The 22,323-nt window shown below is 54.6% G+C and overlaps 1 protein-coding gene across 1 annotated transcript in view; it reads right to left on the bottom strand.

Annotated features, from left to right (window-relative positions):
- Positions 1-22,323, bottom strand: part of ZAN (zonadhesin) — a 34,876-nt gene that overhangs the window by 10,662 nt on the left and 1,891 nt on the right. The window contains exons 4-32 of the mRNA XM_055561890.1: positions 21,667-21,819; positions 19,639-19,851; positions 19,224-19,315; positions 18,626-18,704; positions 18,388-18,534; positions 17,577-17,848; positions 17,187-17,271; positions 15,770-16,278; positions 14,926-15,622; positions 14,009-14,193; positions 11,509-11,650; positions 11,232-11,348; positions 10,614-10,738; positions 10,270-10,415; positions 9,320-9,463; positions 8,855-8,962; positions 8,582-8,751; positions 7,325-7,527; positions 5,903-6,044; positions 5,381-5,628; positions 4,972-5,152; positions 4,615-4,726; positions 4,164-4,258; positions 3,683-3,859; positions 1,766-1,974; positions 1,361-1,505; positions 824-1,068; positions 568-732; positions 241-365 (exon numbers count right to left, since the gene is read on the bottom strand). Of these exons, the coding sequence (XP_055417865.1) occupies positions 241-365; positions 568-732; positions 824-1,068; positions 1,361-1,505; positions 1,766-1,974; positions 3,683-3,859; positions 4,164-4,258; positions 4,615-4,726; positions 4,972-5,152; positions 5,381-5,628; positions 5,903-6,044; positions 7,325-7,527; positions 8,582-8,751; positions 8,855-8,962; positions 9,320-9,463; positions 10,270-10,415; positions 10,614-10,738; positions 11,232-11,348; positions 11,509-11,650; positions 14,009-14,193; positions 14,926-15,622; positions 15,770-16,278; positions 17,187-17,271; positions 17,577-17,848; positions 18,388-18,534; positions 18,626-18,704; positions 19,224-19,315; positions 19,639-19,851; positions 21,667-21,819 (5,431 nt within the window). The remainder of the gene's footprint in view (positions 1-240; positions 366-567; positions 733-823; positions 1,069-1,360; positions 1,506-1,765; positions 1,975-3,682; positions 3,860-4,163; positions 4,259-4,614; positions 4,727-4,971; positions 5,153-5,380; positions 5,629-5,902; positions 6,045-7,324; positions 7,528-8,581; positions 8,752-8,854; positions 8,963-9,319; positions 9,464-10,269; positions 10,416-10,613; positions 10,739-11,231; positions 11,349-11,508; positions 11,651-14,008; positions 14,194-14,925; positions 15,623-15,769; positions 16,279-17,186; positions 17,272-17,576; positions 17,849-18,387; positions 18,535-18,625; positions 18,705-19,223; positions 19,316-19,638; positions 19,852-21,666; positions 21,820-22,323) is intronic.

The following is a 22,323-nucleotide window of genomic DNA, read 5'->3' on the forward strand; positions in this document are numbered from 1 at the left end:
CCCTCTAGACCACCCCTGTCTTCACCTGGAAGCTGGCCTGGGCTCTGACCAGCTTTCCACGTGGCCCCCGTCACCTCCCACGTTTTGAAGCCAAGACGGGAAGACCCAGATGCCACCCCCTGTCAAGCGATACACATAGAGGACCACTCCAGTCTTTCCATCCTGGGTGGGCCATACGGTCTAGAATCCCAACTCGCATTCCTATGCCAACAAAGGGAGAGAGTCTTTGTGGACAATTACCTTGGGTCAATCTCCTTATCTTGCCAGCTGTCCACATACGTGATGTCATCTGGGGCTAGCTCGTCATTAGGCATCAGTAGTTCATCCTCTTCCTCACCGTTGAAGTTCCCGCACATGCCGCAGGTCTGGGTGGGCAGAGAGGAAAGAGGGATCTTCTGCACCGGGGATGGCAGAGGGCATTTGTGGTTGGCACCCCCTTTCCACTCCGAAGAGAAAGGCACCCCCCTCCCTGCAGCTTTTTCCCATTCTGGAGAGTGACTCTTCAGTCGGACACCCTGCTTCCTGCAGGCTGACGCCCCTACAAAGTGACCCAGATGTTTTCCTCACCTTTCCATAATAGGCTTTTGGGATTTCGATCTCAAGGAAACCACTGCCATCAAACTTGACTTCCACCCCAATGCTGATGGTGAGCACCATGTAGCCATCCCTGGAAATGACTTTGACCCCTCGGATCTGGGAGGTCGCGGGCAGGGGGACCCATGTGCCATTGATCTAGAGAGGAAGGCAGGACCCGTGAGCAGCAGGAAGGACCAGAGTCCCGTCCCCAGAGCCCACGTCCTTCCCCCACCACCGCCCCGCTCACCAGCACGTGGTCCTTCTTCAGGGTGACCAGAGTATTAAAGACGTGTACGTAGACCTTGCGGAGGTAGAAAGTGTGGGCTTGGTCTTGCTGCTTCCCATTCTTGCCACTGATCTTGAAGAAAGGCAGGTCCATGGTGGAGTGGCACGTTTTCGCCAAGACGTAAGTGCAGGCGCCCCGGACGGCATGGTAACTGCCATCGAAGCTTATGTACTGGGACCTGTCCTGGATCTGGCACACTCCCATCCCTGGAGGACAGAAAGGTGGCTGAGGAGTGGTCCAGCCTCCAGCAAGAACAGGCCTTCTCCCCACCTTCAAGGAAAGGATGTGGAGGAGAGGGAGCCTCAGAAGGGAAGGGGACAAAGAAAAGAGTCAAGACCCGAGGAGGTGGAGCAGGTGCCTCTCAGCCTGGGAGAGACTTATAACATCCCCAGTTCACGATTGCCATGGGAGCCATGAGTGAACCCCGAGGAGCCCTCCTGGACGGAGGGGCAGTTTTGGTGGCTGAAGGTCCTCCTCCACGCTCAGTGGGCCTCCTACCTGCCCCCCGGCACCGCATCAGCCCATCGCGGGGCCAGCACATCTGGCCAGGCTTGCAGGCGGTTTGGAGGCAGGAGATGTTGTTGTGGATGGAGCAGGTGCAGAGCCGGGAACACGTGCTGTCCGTGTACCATCTCTCCCCAACCTGTGGGGCGCGGACATCAGTGGAGCCGATAGAAACTTGGAAGCTGGAGAGGGATGGAGGCCTCCCCCACCCACCGCACCCCGGGGCCCCCAAGAGGTCGGCTTCGTTCGGCCTCCCACCTCCATCACCAGCCTTTCTCAAGCTCCAGGCTTCTGAATTTTGCTTCTCAGCCCCCAGCACTGCCCCTCCCCACCTCTTTGCAGGCTCTGAGCCCTCTGGCCCCCAACTCATGGAGGCCCCCTTGCAGTCTGGCTTCTCACCGGGTGGTAGGCGCCCCTGGGGCTGGTGCAGCCACATTCGCTGAGGGGCACACAGGTGGTCCCACTCAGGATGTGGCCTCTCTGACACTCGCAGCCCTCGGCACAGGGCAGTGAAGACGGGCAGTACGACGGGGTGCTCAGGCTGAGACAGGTGGCCGGGCAGGGGTCGGCGCAGGGGCTGTATCTGCTGCCTGACGGGCACTTCAGAGCTAAGAAGAGATTGGCGTGTAGGAAGGAAGAGTCATTTCCAGCTCTCTTGACCTTGGGGCCTGAAGAGCTCCTAAGGGCTTCCCTGGTGGTCCAGTGGTTAAGAATCCACCTGCCCATGCAGGAGACACGGGTTCTATCCCTGATGAGGGAAGACCCCACGTGCCGCGGAGCAATTAAGCCGGTGCGCCACAACTACTGAGCCTGTGCTCCAGAGCCTGGGAGCCGCAACTACTGAGCCCACCCACTACAACTACTGAAGCCCACGTGCCCTAGAGCCCGTGCTTTGCAACGAGAGAAGCCACCGCAAAGAGAAGCCCAAGCACCGAAACAAGAGAAGAACCTGCGCAGCCACGAAGACCCAGCACAGCCAAATTAAATAAATAAATTAAAATTTTTAAAAATGGATTAAAAAAAAAAGAATTCCTAAGAGAGAATTCCCTGGCAGTTCAGTGGTTAAGACTCCTCGCTTTCATGGCTGAGGGCACAGGTTCAACCCCTGGCGGGGGAACTAAGATCCTACAAACGACACAGGACAAAAAAATGTTTCAAGAGTGCTCCTGGAAGTGTCAGATGAACGGATTAACAAAAAGGGGTCCATCCATACAATGGAATATGATTCAGCCTTACAAAGAAGGAAACTCTGGTGCCCTCTGCAACATGGGTGAGCCTTGGGGACATTATACTAAGATAAGGTGAAGTCACTCGGCCATGTCTGACTCTTTGCGACCCCATGGACTGTAGTCTACCAGGTTCCTCCGTCCATGGGATTCTCCAGGCAAGAATACCGGAGTGGGTTGCCATTTCCTTCTTTAAGAGATCTTCCCACCGCAGGGATTGAACCCAGGTCTTCCCGCATTGTAGGCAGACGCTTTACTGTCAGAGCCACCAGGGAAGTCATACGAAGATAAGCTAGCCACAAAAAGATGAATACTGTGTGATTTCACTTAGATGAGGTCTCTAGAGTCCTCAAATGCATAGAGATAGAGAGTAGATGATGCTTGCCAGGGGCTGGGGGGAGAGGGATGGGGACCTGTGTTTAATGGGGACAGAGTTTCAGTTCGGGAAGAAGAAAAAGTTCTGGAAACAATGGTGACAATGGATGCATGACAAGGTGAATGCGCTTCATGTTGCTGAACCGGACACTTAAAAATTTGTTACAATAGTAATTTTTGTGTTCTGTATATTTTGCTACAATTAAAAGAAAACAAAAAGAGTTCCTGGGAAAGAAGAAGAAAGGTCATCACATGGGTGACCTGGGGAAGATGAGAAGGAGACAGTAGCCAAATGAGGTCAGAACTTTTTGGTGCTGGTAAGTCGCTTCAGGTCTGACTCTTTGTGACACTATGGACTATAGCTCTGTCCATGGGGATTCTCCAGGCAAGAACACTGGGGTGGGTTGCCATGCCCTTCTTCAGGGGGTCTTCTGACCCAGGTCTCTTAGGTCCCGACCTGCATCTCTTACGTCTCCTGCATTGACAGGCAGGTTCTTTCCCACTAGTGCCATTGGTGAGGTGAAAGTCAGACGGGGGCTCCCAGCGGAGGGAGTCGAGGGGAAGGTGGGGGCTGGGCTCCAAGTGACTGGAGAGTGGGGGACAGAGGGCGTCCCACATAGGGGCTGGGGGCCGGGCTGCGAAGGGGAGACAGAGGAGCAGAACTGAGGGAGACGGAGAGAGGGCAGGGCTCAGGGGACTCCGCTAGGTCACTCACGGCAGAAGGTGCTGCTCCGCCAGGTGAGGACCTGGCCGGCACGGGCGCACAGGGACGCGTAGGCCTGCAGGGAGCGGCACAGGGTGAAGGCATCGCCCTTGGTCCCACACTGGCCGTACACACAGCTGGCGAAGCTGGCCTGCGGGGACACCACCCTGTGGCATGTGGAGAAGGGTCCTGGTGGATGAAACGAGGTAGGTGAGAGTGAGCCTCGGGAGGAAGCGGAACCACAAGGCTGCTCTGGGGCAAAGTCTACATACATCCACTTCCATCCAAACCCGTGATTATTAAGAACCTACTGCCTGAGATGCAAAAAAACCCCACAGATCCATCAGTGCCCCCAGGTGACCACTGCCTCCGCATCCCCTCTGCTGTCTCAACTTCCTGTCTCACCTCCCTCCCTCAATGATCAGCCCCCCTCCTCTGTCTCCTGTCCTAGGGGGTGGAGGGGGAAGCAAACAGGGGCCCCTATATGGCTTACCCTGAGGATTCACTAAGATATCACAATTCTTACTCCAGGGGTCAGTTGCATTCTTTTCCAGGCACCTGGGGGGCCTGGCATCTGCAGCAAAGCAGCTAACAGAGGAGGAGGGGAAGGGACAGGAATTTAGGATCAGAGGACACTTCCCAAAAGCCAAAGCAGACATGGAGAGGGGAGCGGGAAGGGGAACCAGGGTGGAAGAGGAGAACAGAGTGAGGGCCTTGAGTGGTAAGGTCAGCAGATGCAGCAGGAAGGAGAAAGGTTAGATCTCAGGGTGGACTTCCCCAGAGACAGGTCAGGAAGCCTGGGAGAAATCAGCAGGCAGGGGTGTGGGAGGTCAGAACAACCTTCCATCAACTCCAGGAGAGACTGGGGACACCGCCAGGCTGCCTGCCAAGCAGGCAGCTCCCCCGCCCGGTCCAGCTCCCCGCTCTCCCCATTCCCAGCTCACCCAGATTCAGATAACTCATTTAGCTTCCAGGAGGCCCCCAAGCGCACGGAGTTGACAGCAGGTCGCTTATCAGGCTGCAGATTGTCGTCCAGGCTGTTGTTGTTGTAGTTCCCTGGGGGACCGAGCAGTCAGAGAGGCCGCAGGCTCGGTCCCAGGACCAAGAAGCCACGTTCTCTCCAAAAGAAGCCTTTTCTCTTCCTTCATCTTTGGCTTCCCTTCACGCATACCCTCACACACAATGCCCTCAACTGAGTAACAGATCGCCAAGCACTTGTTCACGTGTGGATGAGCAAGATCCCTGAGAGGCTCGGGTTGCCCGTGGTCCCCGCTTCGCCTGCATGTGCCCAGGGAACTCACCACACATCCCACAGAGCCGGCCGGCATAGGAGGAGGGAGCGGTCACTTCCACCAGGTGGTACCCGTCATAGCGAACTTGAAGCCCGAAGTCCGTGTAGAGGAGAATAAAGGAGCCACTGGACCTCACGGTCATCCGGCCGCGCGCAAACCACAGGGGCAGAGCCACCTGGCGACCGTCCAGCTACAGAGGTAGGGAGGACGAGGTAGGGAAAGGCTCCGGGGACAGGATAACAACGGGGCAGAGACCAGGGAGCAGGCGGGGGGTGGGGGCGGGTGGGGGGATGGCAGGTGTGTCTCAGAAACTGAGGTTTCGGTGTCTGCCGGACAGGTATAACTGCAGGCAAGGGGGAAGGGAAGAGATGCCGCGTGGGCTGGGGGTGGGGCCAGGGAGGCAGGCGCAGGCACGCACCATGACCTTGCGGCCTTTGAGCATCCAGACTCTGATGCCGAAGGCCTGCACCTGGACGGCTTTGACGTAGGAGGCCTCCAAGTTTCCTCCTCGGAACTCGTTGGTGGCGCTCACAAAGAAGTAATTCTCCAGGGACTTCAACAAGCAAGGCCGGGTCAGGATGTAGGTGCAGGTGCCCATGAAATGGTGCAGGGCTCCATCGAATGTCAGGTAGTGGGGATCCCCCCAGACAGTGCAGGTGGCTGACCCTGGGCACCAGGAGATGGCATTCAGGGATGCACTCACCTTGATCTGCCATCTTGGCCAGTCCACGTGGTGATGGTACCCATGGCTCATCGGGGTGGTCGGTGAGGCGTGGAGAGGGCAAGGTCAGGGACTGCTCCAGCCTCACTGTCTGGGCTCTTAAAGGCGTTGTTTTGACTCCGGGCAATCACCCCCCAGCCCCTGGTTATACCCCAGCTGTCTGCTTTAGGACAGGACCATGCCTCCGCTCCAGGTCACTTGGTCAGCCCCCAGGCTCACCTTGAGGGTGGCAGCCATAGGTGCCATCCTGCTGACCGCACATCTCCTGGGCCTGGCACTGCCACGGCACACAGCGAGTTCTGTTTGTGCCCTCACAGATGCAGAGCTGTCTGCAGCCTGGCTTGAACCACCGCTCCCCTACCTGAAAGGAAAAGACGTTGTCCCCTGGTCAGGACTTCCCTGATAGTCCAGTGGTTAAGAATCTGCCTTGCAATGCAGGAGAGAGACGCAGGTTGAATCCCAGTTTGGGGAACAGAGATCCCACATGTGGCAAAGCAACTAAGCCTGCGTGTAGCGACTACAAAGCCTGTACACACCGCAGCATGGGCACCGCAGCTAGAGTCGGTGTGCCGCCATGAATAGACAAACACGCGCTTTTTAAAAGAGAAAGTCATCTTAGCACTGCTATTCAGACCACTGCCTGCTCATTGGGAAGGTGTTCGTGTCATCCCAAAGCTCCAGGCTCAGCTCCATTCGCTCATTCATTCAGTCACTCCATTATTTGTCTGTCCACTGTTTCAACAGATAGTTATCATCTGCCTTGTGCCAGGCGTCAGGAATTCAGTAATGAACCAGATGGACGATGCCCCTGCCCTAACAGAACTCACAGTCCAGAGGGGACAGTCAACATGTAAACAAACAGATCCCGTGCCCCAGCCCGTTATGTACCCAGAGGTGACCATCAGGGCACCCAGGGTGTTTCCTGCCGTTGGCACTTGCTGCAAGAGTTTAGGGGTGCTTCTCAGGGTCCCATCAGGAGGGCTTCAAGGAGGAGGCAGCATTTCAACAGGACCTCAAAGGAGGAGAAGGTGGCTAACTCAGGTGGTGCCTGGGAGGCCGAGCAGGGGGAAAGGGGCTGCAAAGAAGGTGAAATTGAAAGAGTAAAATGGGGATAAGGAGTGTTCTGGGGGCCAGCCTGGAACACAGCTCTGAGTAGGGGAGAGCCCCGTGGACATCAGGTTGGGGAAGGCTTGGATGGATCTCATCCTCAGGCCTTGCAAAGAAGGAAGAGAGGTTTCACAGATCAGGGCCAGCTCCAAGCACTGCCTCTGAGAAGATGGTTCAGGTGAGGTCCAGGTAGCAACTGAGAAATGGACCCTCCATAGGCGAGAGAATGCGGGTGAGATGCAGACATGCCTGGGCTTTCAGAGGATGAGAAACAAGAGAAGTGACTCAGGGAAGTGATGGGCAGGGGAGACAGGAAGGGAGAGAACCGGGGGTCCCAGGTTCTGCTGGGGCCTGGGCTGACTCTGGTGAAAAGTATTGGAATTGAAGAAAGAAAAAGGGGAATTAGACCTAAGCGCTCCTCCTCCCCCTCCCCCCACCCCCAGTCTCCTGCCCACCAGCCGGTCAGGGACTTCAGAACCCGCACAAGTGCCTGCTGGCTGCAGCACTGAGAGCGGCCCAGCCCCGGCGGCCCACCTTGAAGTAGCCGGCCGTGAGGTCAAGGCAGCCACACTCGGACTGGGGGACGCACTGGAGCCCGCTGAGGACGAAGCCCTGGTTGCACTCGCAGCCCTCCACGCAGCGGTTCTGGCAGGCCATGCCCGAGAACGTGGAATGGCAGGTGTCAGGGCACAGCTTGGCACACAGGGTGTATCTGCTGTTGGGTGGGCAGGCCAGCGCTGGTGGAGGGGGGGCACAGGTGAGGCAGGGTTGGGAGAAAAGGAAAGAGGTAGTTCCCAACCTGGAGCTCGGAAGGCCCATGGCCAGAGGCTTCAGCCCGATCTCCAGAAGAGAGGAACTGGGAGAAACCACCAAGGAGCTCAGCCTCCACCCCCTGGGCCTGGAGGGGACCTTGCAGGGAGGTGCCAAGAGGCAGGACCCCGGGAGCAGACCCACCAGGAGCCTCAGCAGCTCTGCTGTGTAGGCAGGCCCCAGGGGAGCAATCAGAACCCATGTGGCCCTACCGAGGCGCTCAAGCAGGACCCCAGAGAGCTGGGCCAGGACTGGGAGCTGTGGGGCGCCCTCCCACCCAGCAGTCTGCATTTTACGTGTATATTGCTCCACCTGGTGTGCATTCACACACATGTGCATTGCTCTCACACCCATACCCTCAGGTCATTGGGAAGGCTTTCTTTTTCTCTTTTTCTTTTTAAAAAATCTTTTCCCAAAGAACTTTAATTAAGACTTTAACAGAAATAAAAAAGGTCAGAGTGTACTCAGGGCCCAGATCAGACGTAACAAAACCAAGCTGAACCCAGGGTGGAAATGCTGTTGTTGAGTCGCTAAGTCGTGTCAGACTCTTTGTGACCCTATGGACAGTAGCCCACCAGGCTCGTCCGTCCATGGGAATCTCCAGGCAAGAACACTGGAGTGGGTTGCCATTCCCTTCTCCAGGGGATCTTCCAGACCCAGGGATCAAACCCAGGTCTCCTGCATTGCAGGCAGAATCTTTACCGTCTGAGCCACCAGGGAAGCCCTAGAGTGAAAATACTGCCTGGAAAATCCACAGCTGGGAGGAAACCCTGGGAAGCCTTCCTGAGTGTGCAGGTGACCCTGTGATTTTCTCAGGGGAGGTTTCCGACCCTGCGGATTTCCTGGTCCTTGTGTAGGGGTGAAGGGGTTCCACCAGGCGCCGCCCCCTCACCCCCCGGCCTGTGCCACCATTCTCAGAAGCCACCAGCCCTCTGACGTGTGAGCATGAAGAAAGGGGTCCGGCATCTTCGCACGACTCACGGCAGAACTGGGGTCCCCTCCAGGGCTTCACCGCGTAGCCGGCTTCCTGGCAGGTCTCAGTCAAGGCCGACATGTGGCCACACAGTATCTGCTGCAGCCCCTGGAAGTTGCACATGTCAAGCATGCAGTTGTCGAAGAAGGAAGAGACCTTGAGGTGAGGCAGGCAGGCCCTATGGAGAGAGGCCAGGTCAGAAGGGATGAGAGGACAGAACCTCGTTCCTCCCATTTTGATGGGCCCGGGCATGGCCCCTCCTGCTCCTCTCCACTACGTACTGAAAGGCTCCGTAAGCAACCACGAGCCGTCCGCAGTGCTCTGGACTCGACAATGTGTTCTTCAAGTCAGTATCACAAGATGGGAGAGATACCTGGTTCTCCTGGCACCTGGAAGAGACTCACCCCCACAAGCCCTAAGGACCGAGGCTCGCCTCCATCCCCTCCCGGCCCGGGCGGTCTCCCCGCTCTCGACGCCCCCTAGTGGACAATATCTGAACGCCAAGAGGTGGGAAAACGGGGCCCGCCAGCAGGAGGCGGGGCTGCTCAGAATCGCCTGGGCACCACAGATGGTGAGGGTGGGGTAAACGTGGTGGCAGTGAACTTCGCAGGCAACCAGATCCAGGAGAAAGACAGACGTGGGGGCATACAGAGAGCGCAGAACAGGAGTGATGCCAGTCAGGGTTCTTGGCTCCTCAAAGGGGCAAAGGAGCAGGAGGGCGGAGTGGGGGGCAGGCAGGTCCTCACGCCTGGTCCTCATCGTCCGAGATCTGCCAGCTGTGACCCAGCTCCTTCTCATCTCGTGCTGGTCTGCCATCCGGCTTCTGGTTGTCGTTGCTACTGTCGCCGTCGTAGTTGCCACAGAAACCGCAGAGTTTGCTGGAGTAGGTGCTGCGAGGGGCGGACAAGGAAGGGTGTTCGTGGAGAGTAAGGGTCTCCATCATCTGAGGGACCACAGAGGGGCGGGGGTCGGGGGAGGCCATGGGCAGAGGCGGGCTGTGCACCAAGAGGTGCAGACAGGGAACCGGGGCTCCACGCCAGGCACCAGGCGCACCATGACCTCCAGCTCTCGCCCTTAAGCTATCTTCACGTCTCCACTCCTCCCTTTCTTCTGCTCACACCCCATCTTCCAGTCATGGCAAACTTCTTGCTGATCCTAAGACATTCCACTTTTCCCCTTGGAATTACTGTTCACTATTTCTTTTTTTTACTTAAAAATTTTTTTTTCAAATTTTTTGCCTGTACCATGCAGCATGCAGGATCTTAGTCCCCCAACCAGGGATTGAACCTGTGCCCCATGCATTGGAAGCGCAAAGTCTTCCCTGGACCACCAGGGAAGCCTCCACTATTTCTGTCAAGTCTTTCTTTCCCTTGTTTGGCCATCTGGGGATCTACTCATCCTTGAAGACTGCAGTCAAGAGGCCACTGTTTTGAAGGCTCCCACAGCTCATCAGCAACTCCTTCTAGAACATTCCCGAAGCCTTGTGTATATATCCTGCTATTATCCCACGGCCCTGAAAGCATTTCCTCCCCCTCCACAACCAAAGGGAGGCCTGCCGGTGGAGCTAGGTGTTTCCTACTCATGACTGAGAATGAATGCCCGGGATGGCAGGGGAAGGGGGATGGGAGAGTCCCCGAGAGGGAGGGAGGGGCCGAGTGGGAGGAGTGGCAGCCGCCTCACTGGGTCGCCCCCTCACCTGGGCACACGCACATACAGCTGCTGGTCACCATCCCATCTCACCCGCAGACCAAACGCCGTCTGCAGCTGCACAAACCGCCCGCTTGGAGTCAAGAAGACGCCTCCAGAAGGTATGGCCGGGAGGGTGACTCGCTGACCCCCAACCTGGAAGGTGGGGGTGGCCAAGGGAGGAGAGAGAGGAGAGACAGATCCGGGGGTCAAGGAGGACCCCACAGCTGACTCCCACAACCCCACGGCATGCTCATGACCTCTTCCGCTCCACATGGAACGCTCTGGGGGAGCTGGGCGGATGAGGAGCCCCCCCGCGGCAGCCCCAGGGGGCTGCGTGGAGGATGGCCTTACCAGCGTGTGTCTGCCCTTGAGCAGGGTGATGGTGGTCTCAGACAGAGTCACAGAGACCTTGCTCAGGCAGGACACGCCCTCCAGGCCTCGCTGCTCGTTCTTCACCGTTACCCTGAAAAACGGCTCTGGGCCAGGAGAATAGGGGTCAGGGGAGAACGTCAGGGGGCTCGCTCATTCCAGAAGTATTTCTGAGTGCCCACAGGGCGGGGGGCCCCACCTGACCCTGTGGGGATAAAGCCAGAGGGGAGGCAGGACCCCAGCAGGAGTGGGGGCGTCGTCCAGGACAGCCTGGGGCTGCGTGCCCCGAGAAGCCTTCCCCACCCCAGCCGAAGGGGGTGTCTGCTGCCAGGTATGCCCTCAGGCCAAGCAGGCCCAGGAAGCAACTGATGCCGAGAGGAGTCTTCACCTGCCTGGTCCCCATGGTCTGGTCCTGAGAAAGTCCTCTTTGCAGATGGACATGCCATCCCTCACTCTACAGTCGGTCCTCTCCCATCTTGCCCCGCCATCAGCTCTGGCCCTTCCCCACCAGCCCATGCGCGCCCAGGCCCAGCTTTCCCGACCTCAGACTCCAGGGCCAGGCCGTGGGGACAGGGAGGGGAGGCAGCTCCAGGGTCCTACCTGTCGAGTTGCCACAGGGTTGCGCCAAGAGGTAGGTGCATTTGCCCATGAAGTTAAAGTACCTCCCGTCGAAGGTTAAGTAATGAGGGTCTCCATAGACGAAGCAGGTGGCAGTGCCTGCCGAGGGGATACGGGGGACATGTGAAGCTGGGTTACCAGGCCAGGCACCATGGCCACCTCACCCACCTAGTGGTCCCAGCTCCCCTGGTCAAGGAAGGGATGGGGAACCCAGTGTCTCACCCATGGGGACAGGCGGGGAGAGCATGAGGGGTCTCACCATAGGGGTGGCATCTGTACTGGCCATGCTTCAGTTGGCACACTGTGTTTGTCCCACACTTGTAGGGCTGGCACTCTATCTGACTGCCAGGCTGGCAGCGGCATCGTTCTGTGCAGTTGGGGCTGAACCACTCTGTCCCTGACTGAGAGCGAGGAGGCTGGGGTCACAAGGGTACCACTCCCGAGCAGACTGTTTCATCCCATGGTCTCATCCCCTCCTTCTGCAGACCTCACCTTGTTCAGACTCCTCTCCCCATCGCCTAGCAGAGATTTCTGCTCATCCCAGGCCCTTTGCACATGCTGTGTCGGAGCCTGTCCTCCTTCCCCCCATCTAAACCATTCCCATACAACCAGCAGAGTTCAGCTCAAGGGTTGCTATCTTCTCAGGAAGACCTTCCAGACCACCCTGACTAGCTGTGGGTACTTCTCCTTCCTAGGACTTAACACAACCAAAATTTATATTAATTTTTGTGATTATTTGATAAGCTCCCCCACAAGGGAGTGTGTCTATCTTTATTCGCTATCTCAACAGCCCCAACACATAGCACAGTGCCTGGCAAAGAGTTCTTATTTAATGAATACTTCCTTATGTCTCCCCCAGAATGTGAACCTGCCCTATTCATGGTGACCCCAACGCCAAGAGGGTTGAAGGTACCCAATTACTTTTATTAAATTTATAAGTGAACATAAATCCATATGTGTTTCCCAGGGCAGAGGGAAGAGATGCCTGGCGCTGATGGTTCTGACATCAGCAGATGGTTCTATCCCAGCTACTGCTGAAGCTAATCCCAACACTGACACAGGGACACCCGGGAGACAGGTTAGGAGGGCTGGAGGAGGAAGTCACCCTCAAGGAGACAAGCAGGAACTCTGATGCTCCAGGGGAAGACCACCAGAGCTGAGAAGATGTACTAGTCAATAATGAATAGCTGACTGCACTTTTATTTAATAGGTTGACTATATTCATCATAAATTGCTAACAATAATAGTTAACATTTAAGTAACTGGTCTGTGTCGGGACCGAATTTCATCTTCACAGCAACCATATGAGGTAAAAAATCTTATTGTGCACGTTTTATAGATATGGAAACAGATTTGAAGAGGTCAAGAGAGAACCTTGCCCAGGGTCACTCAGCAAACAAGTGCCGGAGCCAGGTTGCAGCTCAGATCAGCCTGACTCTCCGCGGCTCTATTTAATTAATATAATGGCCAATAGCCGACATCTGGCCACTGAGCTCTTCAAATGTAGCCAGTGCAGACTGACATGGCTCTAAGTGTGAAATACACATTGGATTTTGAAGACTTCACTGGAAAAAAAAAAGTACATAAACAATCTCAATAATAACTATTAATTACCTTTTGAAATAGGTAGATGACTGGAGTTAATTTAACCTGTTTCCTTGTACCTTTGTTTTTTTTCAAGATTTTTTTTGATGTGGACCATTTTTAAAGTCTTTACTGAATTTGTTACAATATTCCTTTTTTATGTTTTGCTTTGGGTTTTTTTTTGGCCCCAAGGCTTGTGGGATCTTAGCTTCCTAACCAGGAATTGAACCTGCATCCCCCTGCATTGGAAGGTGAGTCTTAACCACTGGATCACCAGGGAAGTCCCATACTTTTTTTTAAGTGGCTATCAGGACACATAAGTGCCATATGAGGCTTGCCTCTGTCCCTTCTGGACAGCACTAGCCGGCAGGCAGCCTCCAGAAACTCTGGGGGCGCCCGGGGGGCAATCAACAAGGAGAGACAAGACTAGCATCACCTCCCCTTTGACGGAGCCTATCAGAATCTGCAAATTCCTTGTTTGTTTGTTTTGTTTTGGCTACATCTCTCAGCTTTCGAGATCTTAGTTCCCCAATGAGGGATTGAACCCAGGGCCCTGGCAGTGAAAGTGCCGAGTTCTAACCACTAATTCCCTGAAAGTTCCTTTGGAAGAAGGTTCTGGAATGCTTCATTCTGCCCTGAAAATGCCTGAATGTACTCCGTGTGCAGGGCTCTCTCTATACACAGGGACCCCTGACTTTCCTCAGGATGGAGATAAGGGCCCTGCAATACCTGGCTGGTTTAGGGTCTAGTGAGTCACAGCTGCCTGTATAGGATGGAGAAATACAAAAATTTCAAAGCTTCCAGGAGCACTGAGGACAGGGCCTCAGGACGGCAGGATCTTCCGCACTACCTAGAGTCAGGCTGGGCCAAAGTGACTGCTTAGCAAATATTCATTGTGTGAAGAGAGTGACCATCAAAAACCACACGCCGTGAGACTTCCCTGGCGGTCCAGTGGTTAAGACTCTGCGCCTCCACTGCAAGGGTTGAGGGTTCAATCCCAGGCCAGGGAACTATGAATGAAAGACTCCAGCACCAGGTCATCACTGCTCAAGAGCTGACCCCTTGAGAATGTCCCGTGGGTCCAAATTTATGCCATCTGGGGAGCAGGTGGCGCCAAACCCCAGGGGTTCGGCTCACAGTCCCCCTCTGGGGAAATGGACAGCCCTAGGTCTCACCTTGTAGTAATTTTCATTGTAGAAGCAATTGCAGGAAGAGGCATTGATGCAGCGGGAGTCGTGGAACAGAAAGCCTGAGTTGCAGACACAGCCAGGCTTGCAAAGGAGACCACAGGTGGGCTTGGGGCTCTGGCAGGATGCTGGGCAGGCACAGCGTTCATAGTGGGCATTCGGAGGGCACATGGCTGAGGGGAAACCAGCCTCCATTAAACCCCCAGCTTTTCTCCTGTCTCCCCTCTACCTGGCAACCCCCCACCCTGCCACCATTCTTCTCAAGGAAGTAGGCCCATGTTACTAAGCCATTCAAAGGAAGGAAGTCCTGACACAAACCACAACCTGGATAAACCACAACCCTGACAACAACACATGCTGAGAAAAAAGAAGCCAGTCACAAAAGACCACCTATTACATGATTCCCAGTGTATGAATTGTCCAGAACAGGCAAATCCAGAGAGAGAGAAAGCAGGTTTGTGGTGGTCAGGGGCTGAGGGGTTGGGGGGCAGGGAACGCCCACTGATGGATATGGGCTTTCTTTTTGAGGAGATGCAAAATGTCCTGAAATGGAAAAGGGAGGGTGGTTGCACAATTTTATGAACACACTAAAACCACCAAATCATACATTTTGAAAGGATGAACTTTGACGGCAGTGAATTATATCTCAGTAAAAGGAGAAGCACTAGTAAGTCTATAGGGGTTGGTTCACAACACCCACACTACCATCCCCCACCCCGCCCCACCCATCCCCCACCCCACCCCCACCATCCTTCTCAAGGTTGTCCCCATCTTTCTTTCTAAAGTCACCATGATTGGCTTCTCTTCCCTCTGAGACTGCGCTTTTCTACAGCATGCGTTTCCCCAGCCCTCTCCTCACCACTGTCTCTGACTTCCAGCTCTTTGTCCGAGGCTTCACCACGTACCGGGAGCAGGTCTCGGAGTTGTAGTGGTGGCCGGGGTCACAGGGGTCATGGAGGTACTTGGCATCGTGAAGACTGTCGGCTGAGTGGGTACAGGAGCTGGGCTGGGCTGGGGTGTCATGGGGGGTGTGGGCCTTTCAGTGGGGACAGTGGGCTTTTCTGTGGGGATGGTGGTCTTTTTAGTGGGAATGGTGGTCTTTTTGGTGGGGACAGTGGTTTTTTCTGTGGGAATGGTGGTCTTTTCAGTGGGAACAGTGGTTTTTTCTGTGAAGATGGTTGTTTTTTCAGTGGGAATGGTGGTTGTTTTGGTGGGGACAGTGGCTTTTTCTGTGGGAATGGTGGTCTTTTCAGTGGGAACAGTGGCTTTTTCTGTGGAGATGGTTGTTTTTTCAGTGGGAATGGTGGTCATTTTGGTGGGGACAGTGGCTTTTTCTGTGGGAATGGTGGTCTTTTCTGTGGGAACAGTGGCTTTTTCTGTGGAGATGGTTGTTTTTTCTGTGGGAATGGTGGTCTTTTCTGTGGGAACAGTGGCTTTTTCTCTGGAGATGGTTGTTTTTTCAGTGGGAATGGTGGTCTTTTCTGTGGGGACAGTGACTTTTTCTGTGGAGATGGTTGTTTTTTCAGTGGGAATGGTGGTCTTTTCTGTGGGGACAGTGGCTTTTTCTGTGGGAATGGTTGTTTTTTCAGTGGGAATGGTGGTCTTTTCTGTGGGGACAGTGACTTTTTCTGTGGAGATGGTTGTTTTTTCAGTGGGAATGGTGGTCTTTTCTGTGGCGACAGTGACTTTTTCTGTGGAAATGGTTGTTTTTTCTGTGGGAATGGTAGTCTTTTCTGTGGGGACAGTGACTTTTTCTGTGGGGATGGTTGTTTTTTCTGTGGGAATGGTGGTCTTTTCTGTGGGGACCATGGGTTTTTCTGTAGGGACAGGGGGCCATTCACTAGGGAAAAGGGGCCATTCAGGTAGGAAGGTGGGTTCTTCAGTGAGGATGGTGGGTTTTTCTGTGAGGATAGTGGTCTTTTTAGCGGGAATGGTGGTCTTTTCAGTGGGGACAGTGGGCTTTTCTGTGGGGATGGTGGTCTTTTTAGTGGGAATGGTGGTCTTTTCGGTGGGGACAGTGGGCTTTTCTGTGGGGATGGTGGGCCCTTCAGGAAGGAAGGTGGGTTCTTCAGGGAGGATGGTGGGCTTTTCTGTGGGAACTGTAGGTCTTTCTGTGGGAACAGTCAGCTTTTCTGCGGTAACCACAGGCTTTTCTGTGGGGACAATGGGTGTTTCACTGGGGACAGTTGGTTTTTCTGTGGCGGCCACAGGTTTTTCTGTGGGGACAGGGGATATTTCACTGGAGGTGGTGGATGTTTCTTCAGGGGTCACAGGGGTTTCAGAAGGGCCAGTAGGGGGACCTAGAGGTTTGGGAGGGAGCACTGTAGATGCCGGTCCTGCAAAGAAAAAAAATTCCTGGAGTTTAGTCAATATCACACCACCCCCATCTTGACCCCCATCTAATTGGAGTGGGTAACTTTGTCGCACCCCTTCTAATCCCTACCCCATCTCCACTCACTCAACGCTCAACAAAAACTGCCCCTAACATATGTCTGCTCTTGCGCTGGGTTCGGGAAACGAAACAAATGGGATGTCAGCCTTCCCTTCAGGCTCACCATTCACTAGGTAAGGGCTCCAACCACAGAAATCCATGGCACCAAAGTCATTCAAGCAAGCATTCCAATGGGGCCGGGAAGGTACAGGTGGGCAGAACACAGAAGACAAAGCTTGGTGAGGCCTCAGACACAAAAATGTTAGTCGCTCAGTTGTGTCCGACTCTTTGTGACCCCATGGACTGTAGCTCACAAAGCTCCTCCGTCCATGGAATTCTTCAGGCAAGAATACTGGAGTGGGTAGCCTATCCCTTCTCCAGGGGATCTTCCTGACTCAGGGATTGAACCTGGGTCTCCTGCATTGCAGGTGGATTGTTTACCAGCTGAGCCACCAGGACACAAAAGAGGACTTGTATTTTAACACATTACTGAAAGGGTAGCGGGGGTGGGGGTGTGGGGGGGGCGGTGTTGGTGTTTGCAGAAATGAATGCCTGTGGCCAGCAATTTGTTATGTAAGTGAATATGGAAACGTCTCCAGTCAGTAATGTTTGGGTGACAAAGGACGCGTTCATAAGTCTCTGATCAGTAAGTTGTGAACAGCGTGTGCAGAGAAGCCCAAGTGCTGTTCATCTCAGAGTGTGGCCCCCTTTCCAGGGCCTGGGGTCCTGTCTTACCTCGACAGGTCCCCTGACCGATGAAGATGAAACCCAAAGCAACGACGAAGGCAGCGTGGGAGCCCCTCTCGACCTCAAACATCAGCTGAAGGTCCGAGGGAGAAAAAAACAAGAGAAAAATAGAAGTGAAGGCCTGGCAAGGTGGTGACTCTCTCGGCAGAGGGTCTGTCTTCCACCAAGATGTCGCCTTATTCTGGCCTCAACAGTGCAATGTGGGCCCTGGCCTTCCCAGGGGATGGAGAGCCTGGTGGGGAACACAGAGTGCCCTCTGCTCCGCCCTTCCTCCAGAGATCCATCCTCACAGTCCTGGTGGTGCTCCCGGGCCCCAGCCGTTCACCCCCTCTCCAGCCCCGCAGCAACGCTCATACAGTGACTCTCCCTGTTTCTCACCTGCATAGGTTGTTGATGTCCCGAAGGGATGGTCATGGAGTCGTTCAGCCAGTCAGGGCCCTGAGACCCAACTCGTTCCCAGAGAGAACTTGGGGGGCTGCCCGCAGGGCTCCCCAGCAGAAGCCTGAGCTTCGTGCCCTTTCCACGGCCATCCATGTGGTAGGTGAACGCCACACAGATGGCACCCGGGGCACAGAAGGGCCGGCTCACCAGTTTGTAAGACTGGCCTTCCTGGGAGAACTTGTTAGCCTCAAGGTAGACGAAGTGACTTTCTGGGCATAAGAAGGGAACGGGCAAGGTGAGAAGCTGCCCCCGGACAAGGCCTGTGTTTCCTGAGCGACACCTTGCTTTCCAAATAGGGGTGAGACACAAACACCCACACTCCCCACATCGCAGCGGGTGTTTTTGTTTGTTTGTTGTTTTGTTTTGTTTCCTGCTGTTTGCAGACTTCTCACTGGAAGAAGGCAGGATCAGAAAGAAAGGGAAAACCAAACCAGCAACCCAGATTCCTGTACTGGCTGCATCAGTAAATGTCTTGACCGAAAATGACAGTGGATTTTGAGGCCTTGGGCTCAATGAGAAATGCGATGCCTAGATTTTTTAGGGGGTTTTCAAGTGAACCCAGAACATAATAACCCTCAACTCATTCTGCCTGTGTTGCCTCCAGAGCTCTGGCCCCATCACCGCTTTCCAGTAAACACCCCCTGGTTGATCCTCACCACCTACATCTGGTGTCAGTCACACCAGCCTGCCCACTAGCTGTGAGCAGATTCAGGAACTCGTTGCCTTGAGGGCTCCTCCATCTCCTCACCTCCACTGAGGGCGATTCCGAAGGGACCTGTGCCATGGATGAGCGTATTTGCACTTCCCTGGGTCCAGCGTCCGCCATCCTGTAATACCTGGACCCAGTCACAGAAGGGGTGGTCCTTGTCTTCAAAGTCACACTGAGGAAAGCTCTCTGGGGGATCAGAATGGGAGGTCTGAGAAATCTGCGCCATGCTCTGTGTTCCCTCCTCAACCCCTACCCCTGTTCTCCGAGCCCCTCTCACCCCCACAGGGAGCAATGCTGATTGCATCCACGGCCACCGCTGGCTCTGGGATCTTGGCAAATACGCCCATCAAGGTGAACTGAAGAGAGAGGGAGAAGGGGCCGGGAGTGAGAAAACAGCATAAATGCTCTGTGCTTAGTCGCTCGGTCGTGTCCAGCTCTGTGACTCCATAGGCTGTAGCTTGCCAGGTTCCTCTGTCCATAGGGATTCCTCAGGCAAGAATACTGGAGTGAGTTGCCATGCTCTCCTCCAGGGGATCTTCCCAACCCAGGGATTGAACCCAGGTCTCCTGCATTGCAGGTGGATTCTTTACTATCTGAACCAACAGGGAAGCCCAAGAATACTGGAGTGGGTAGCCTATCCCTTCTCCAGGGGATCTTCCAAACCCAGGGATCGAACTGGGCTCTCCTGCACTGCAGGCGGATTCTTTACCAGCTGAGCTTCCAAGGAAGCCCTGCCTAAAAGCTCAGCCCCCTCCATCTGGTTTTACTCTATGCAGGGACCCAGGCACCCGGCTTCCAGGGCCCAGACTCTCAATCCATGTCAATATCAAGCATGCCTCCCATAAAAGGAGACCTGATCCCTCGCTGGTCTATACCTGAATCTGTCCCTGGCCTGTGTAATTGACAGAGACAGGCTGCCAGTTGGGTCCAGGTTGTCCTGAGAAAATGGTGTGTTTCCGGATGCTGCCTACAATGGAAGGAACCCAAGAGAGCCATGAGATGAAGGGGGCTGGGAAATGACATCACACCGGTACTCAGAAGGATGAGTAGCCGAGGGAATACCTGGAGTAGGTTCTCAGCACATCCTTTTCTCTCACTCTCCTGGTTTTTTAAAATCTATTTTTCCAGAAGCCCATGCCTTTCCCGCTCCCAAATTCCACCCCACGGAATCATCTTGCCAGTATCTCAGATTTCCCTGGACCCTGGGGGATGCTCCCCGTTTCCTCATTAACCCAACCCTGGGAAAAGAGCCCCAGGACAGTGTGAATCCTGGGATGCTGTCATTCTTACCCAAGACAGACGCGTAGGCCGTGAAGCCTGCACCAGGAGACCGGCCATGGAGGAGGTAGTGAAAGGAGAGACTCAGGCAGCCGGAGGACTGGATCAGGGGGCTCAGGAGGACAGATTTCTGACTCGCTTTTGCATTCTTGGGGTCCAGGAGCATGTAATAGCCATCTGGGGAGGAAAAGATAAGTACAGTGGAGAGTGACCCAGGGCTAGGGGCTGCAGGGGCAGGGAGCCTGGCCCTGGGGAGCTTTAACAGCTGCCAAGGATAAGCCAGCACCGAGGTGAGCCTACACCCATCACACGAATGGCTGAGGCCTTGGATTCTTCCAGAAATGCTTGGCAGGTTGGGATGAGGATGCAGGAAACGTGGCATCTTGTCAGAAGCAACAGTCAGAGACTTGTCCTTTGGATTCTGATGTTTGAGGTCCCCTCAGAGTCACATCCTCTTCCTTTTCTTGAGCCACTGGATGTAAATGACTCACACAGCGTGGTGAGAGTGCAGGTATGATGCTGACTGATGGGGATGTCCTCACCCAACCACCCACCCCCACCAGCCCACCAGCTCAGGCAGCCAATTAGCCTGGACCTCGCTCCATGATGCAACTGGTAGGTAGCCTGGAAGCTGGGCTGCAGGAGGGGGGTGCCATGGAGGGGTGTGGATTAAGGAGGCATATGTCACAACACCCAAGGACGTCTACCTGGAGAGCACGCTTGGCCCAGGGAGCCCCCGAAAAAGGTGGGCTTTGTAGAGGAGAGAAGAAGGCTGAAATGGAGAGAATGGCAGGAAGCGAGCCTGAGAAAAGAAAGGAGCCAACAGGGAAGGAGGAGGGAAGGGGTAAAAGGGTGGAAGAAAGCAACAAGTGTTGATACTGGGACATCTAAGAAGTGGAGGAGAAGAAGGGAAGAACAATGGGAAAACATAAGGGAGCAAGATGGAAAAAGGAGGAGAGAAAAAATGGAAGGGAACCCCCGATAACATTTGCTGAAACTGCTGGCCATGAGGTATAGTGCTAAATGCTGAGGGAGATGTAGAGCTGGGCTGGCCCTGCTCTCCAGGGTCTTAGTATGAAGGTGAGGTGGGGTTTTCTCCAAGTCTTTCTAGAAGGCAAACCTCAGGCAGCAGAAAAGATCAGAGGAGGGGATCAGAGGGAAGGATGGAGAAGAATGGACTCTGCCCTTGCCCTGTCCCCTCAGTGGATTCTAGTACAAAAACAAGCTGGTGACCCTTTGAAATGTAAGAGCAGGCCACTCCCCTGCTCCCGCAATGGCCCCCGCATCCATGGAGAATGCAAGCCACAGTCAGTCCTGACAATGGCCTTCAGAGCTCCAAGTGGTCTGAACCTCCGAGGACCCATCTGGGCTCATCTTCTCCATCCCAGGCATGTGGCTCCTTGCTGTGCTTCAACACCCACCCCCAATCCACTGCCCCCTCAGGGTCTTTGCAAGACTGGCCCCTTTGCTTAGAATGTTCTTCCCCTCAATAATTTCGTGCCCCTCTCCCTCACCTCCTAAAAGTTTGTGCTCAAACATGACCTCTACAAGACCTCCTCTGACCACCCTATTTAAAACTTACATCCCAGCCTACCCTGCTCCCAATCCCCTTACTCTGTTCAACCTTTTTTTCCCCTGATAGTACTGGTCATCTTATAACTGTATAATTTACTTCTTCATTGTTTCAGGAACTGTCCCCCCGTCTCCTCCCACACCACCCTCTGGTGTGGGACAGTACCGGGCACATCGTAGGTGCTCAATAAATATTTGTTGGATGAATAAAGAAGGAAGGGTGACGGGGAAAAGAGGTGAGGAGAGGGTGGTGTTGGCTCTGCCGGGTAGAGCTTTGGGGGTGGCAATGGTGGGGAGCTGGCTGGGCACTTAGAGTTTGCTTTCTGCCCTGTAACTTAAGCTGATGGATGTTGGAGGTAACTCCATCCCAAGGGAGTTACTGTAGGGGGTCAGGCAGGCATTGTAAATGCCCGCAGAGGTCTCTAGAAGCTCAGAAAGTCAGAGGACAGAAGCGTGGCCATTACTCACCCCCAGGGCTAGAGAAGTCTCCCTCTGGCCCCACGTCCTGCACCCCCGTCGGCCCCTTCTTCTGGACCCACTTGGCCCCAGAGGCCGTCGAGATCCAGCTCCAGCCGCAGAGATCTTTTAGAGTGTCAAAGTTGCACGTCTGCATCATGCAGACTGAGAGGAAAGAAAGGAGGAAGGAGGCAGTTCAGAAAAGTATGCCTCAGACACAACATCATGAATCAGCTATACCCCCATGTGTGTGCGCGCATGCTCAGTCCCTTCAGTTGTATCTGACTCTGTGACTCTGTGGACTACAGCCCGCCAGGCTCCTCTGTCCATGGGATTCTCCAGGCAAGAATACTGGAGTGGGTTGCCATGCCCTCCTCCAGGGGATCTTCCCGACCCAGGTATCGAACCCATGTCTCTTATGTCTCCTGCATCGGCAGGTGGGTTCTTTACCACTACTGCCACCTGGGAAAGTCCAATACTCCCATATAAAATAAAAATTAAAAAAAAAAGAGAGAGAGAGAGAAAGAAGATTGCCTTAGTCTGGAGTCAGACTCCTGAGTCCCAACCTGGGTCCTGATGTTACCACTGCTGGCTTGCCAGGCAGATTCGGTCCCGCTCCCCAGCAGCTGTGTTCCCGCCACAGGTTATTTAAGCCATCCAAGCCTCAGT

This window comes from Bubalus kerabau, chromosome 23 (assembly GCF_029407905.1).
Source record: "Bubalus kerabau isolate K-KA32 ecotype Philippines breed swamp buffalo chromosome 23, PCC_UOA_SB_1v2, whole genome shotgun sequence".
NCBI classification, from domain to species: domain Eukaryota; kingdom Metazoa; phylum Chordata; class Mammalia; order Artiodactyla; family Bovidae; genus Bubalus; species Bubalus kerabau.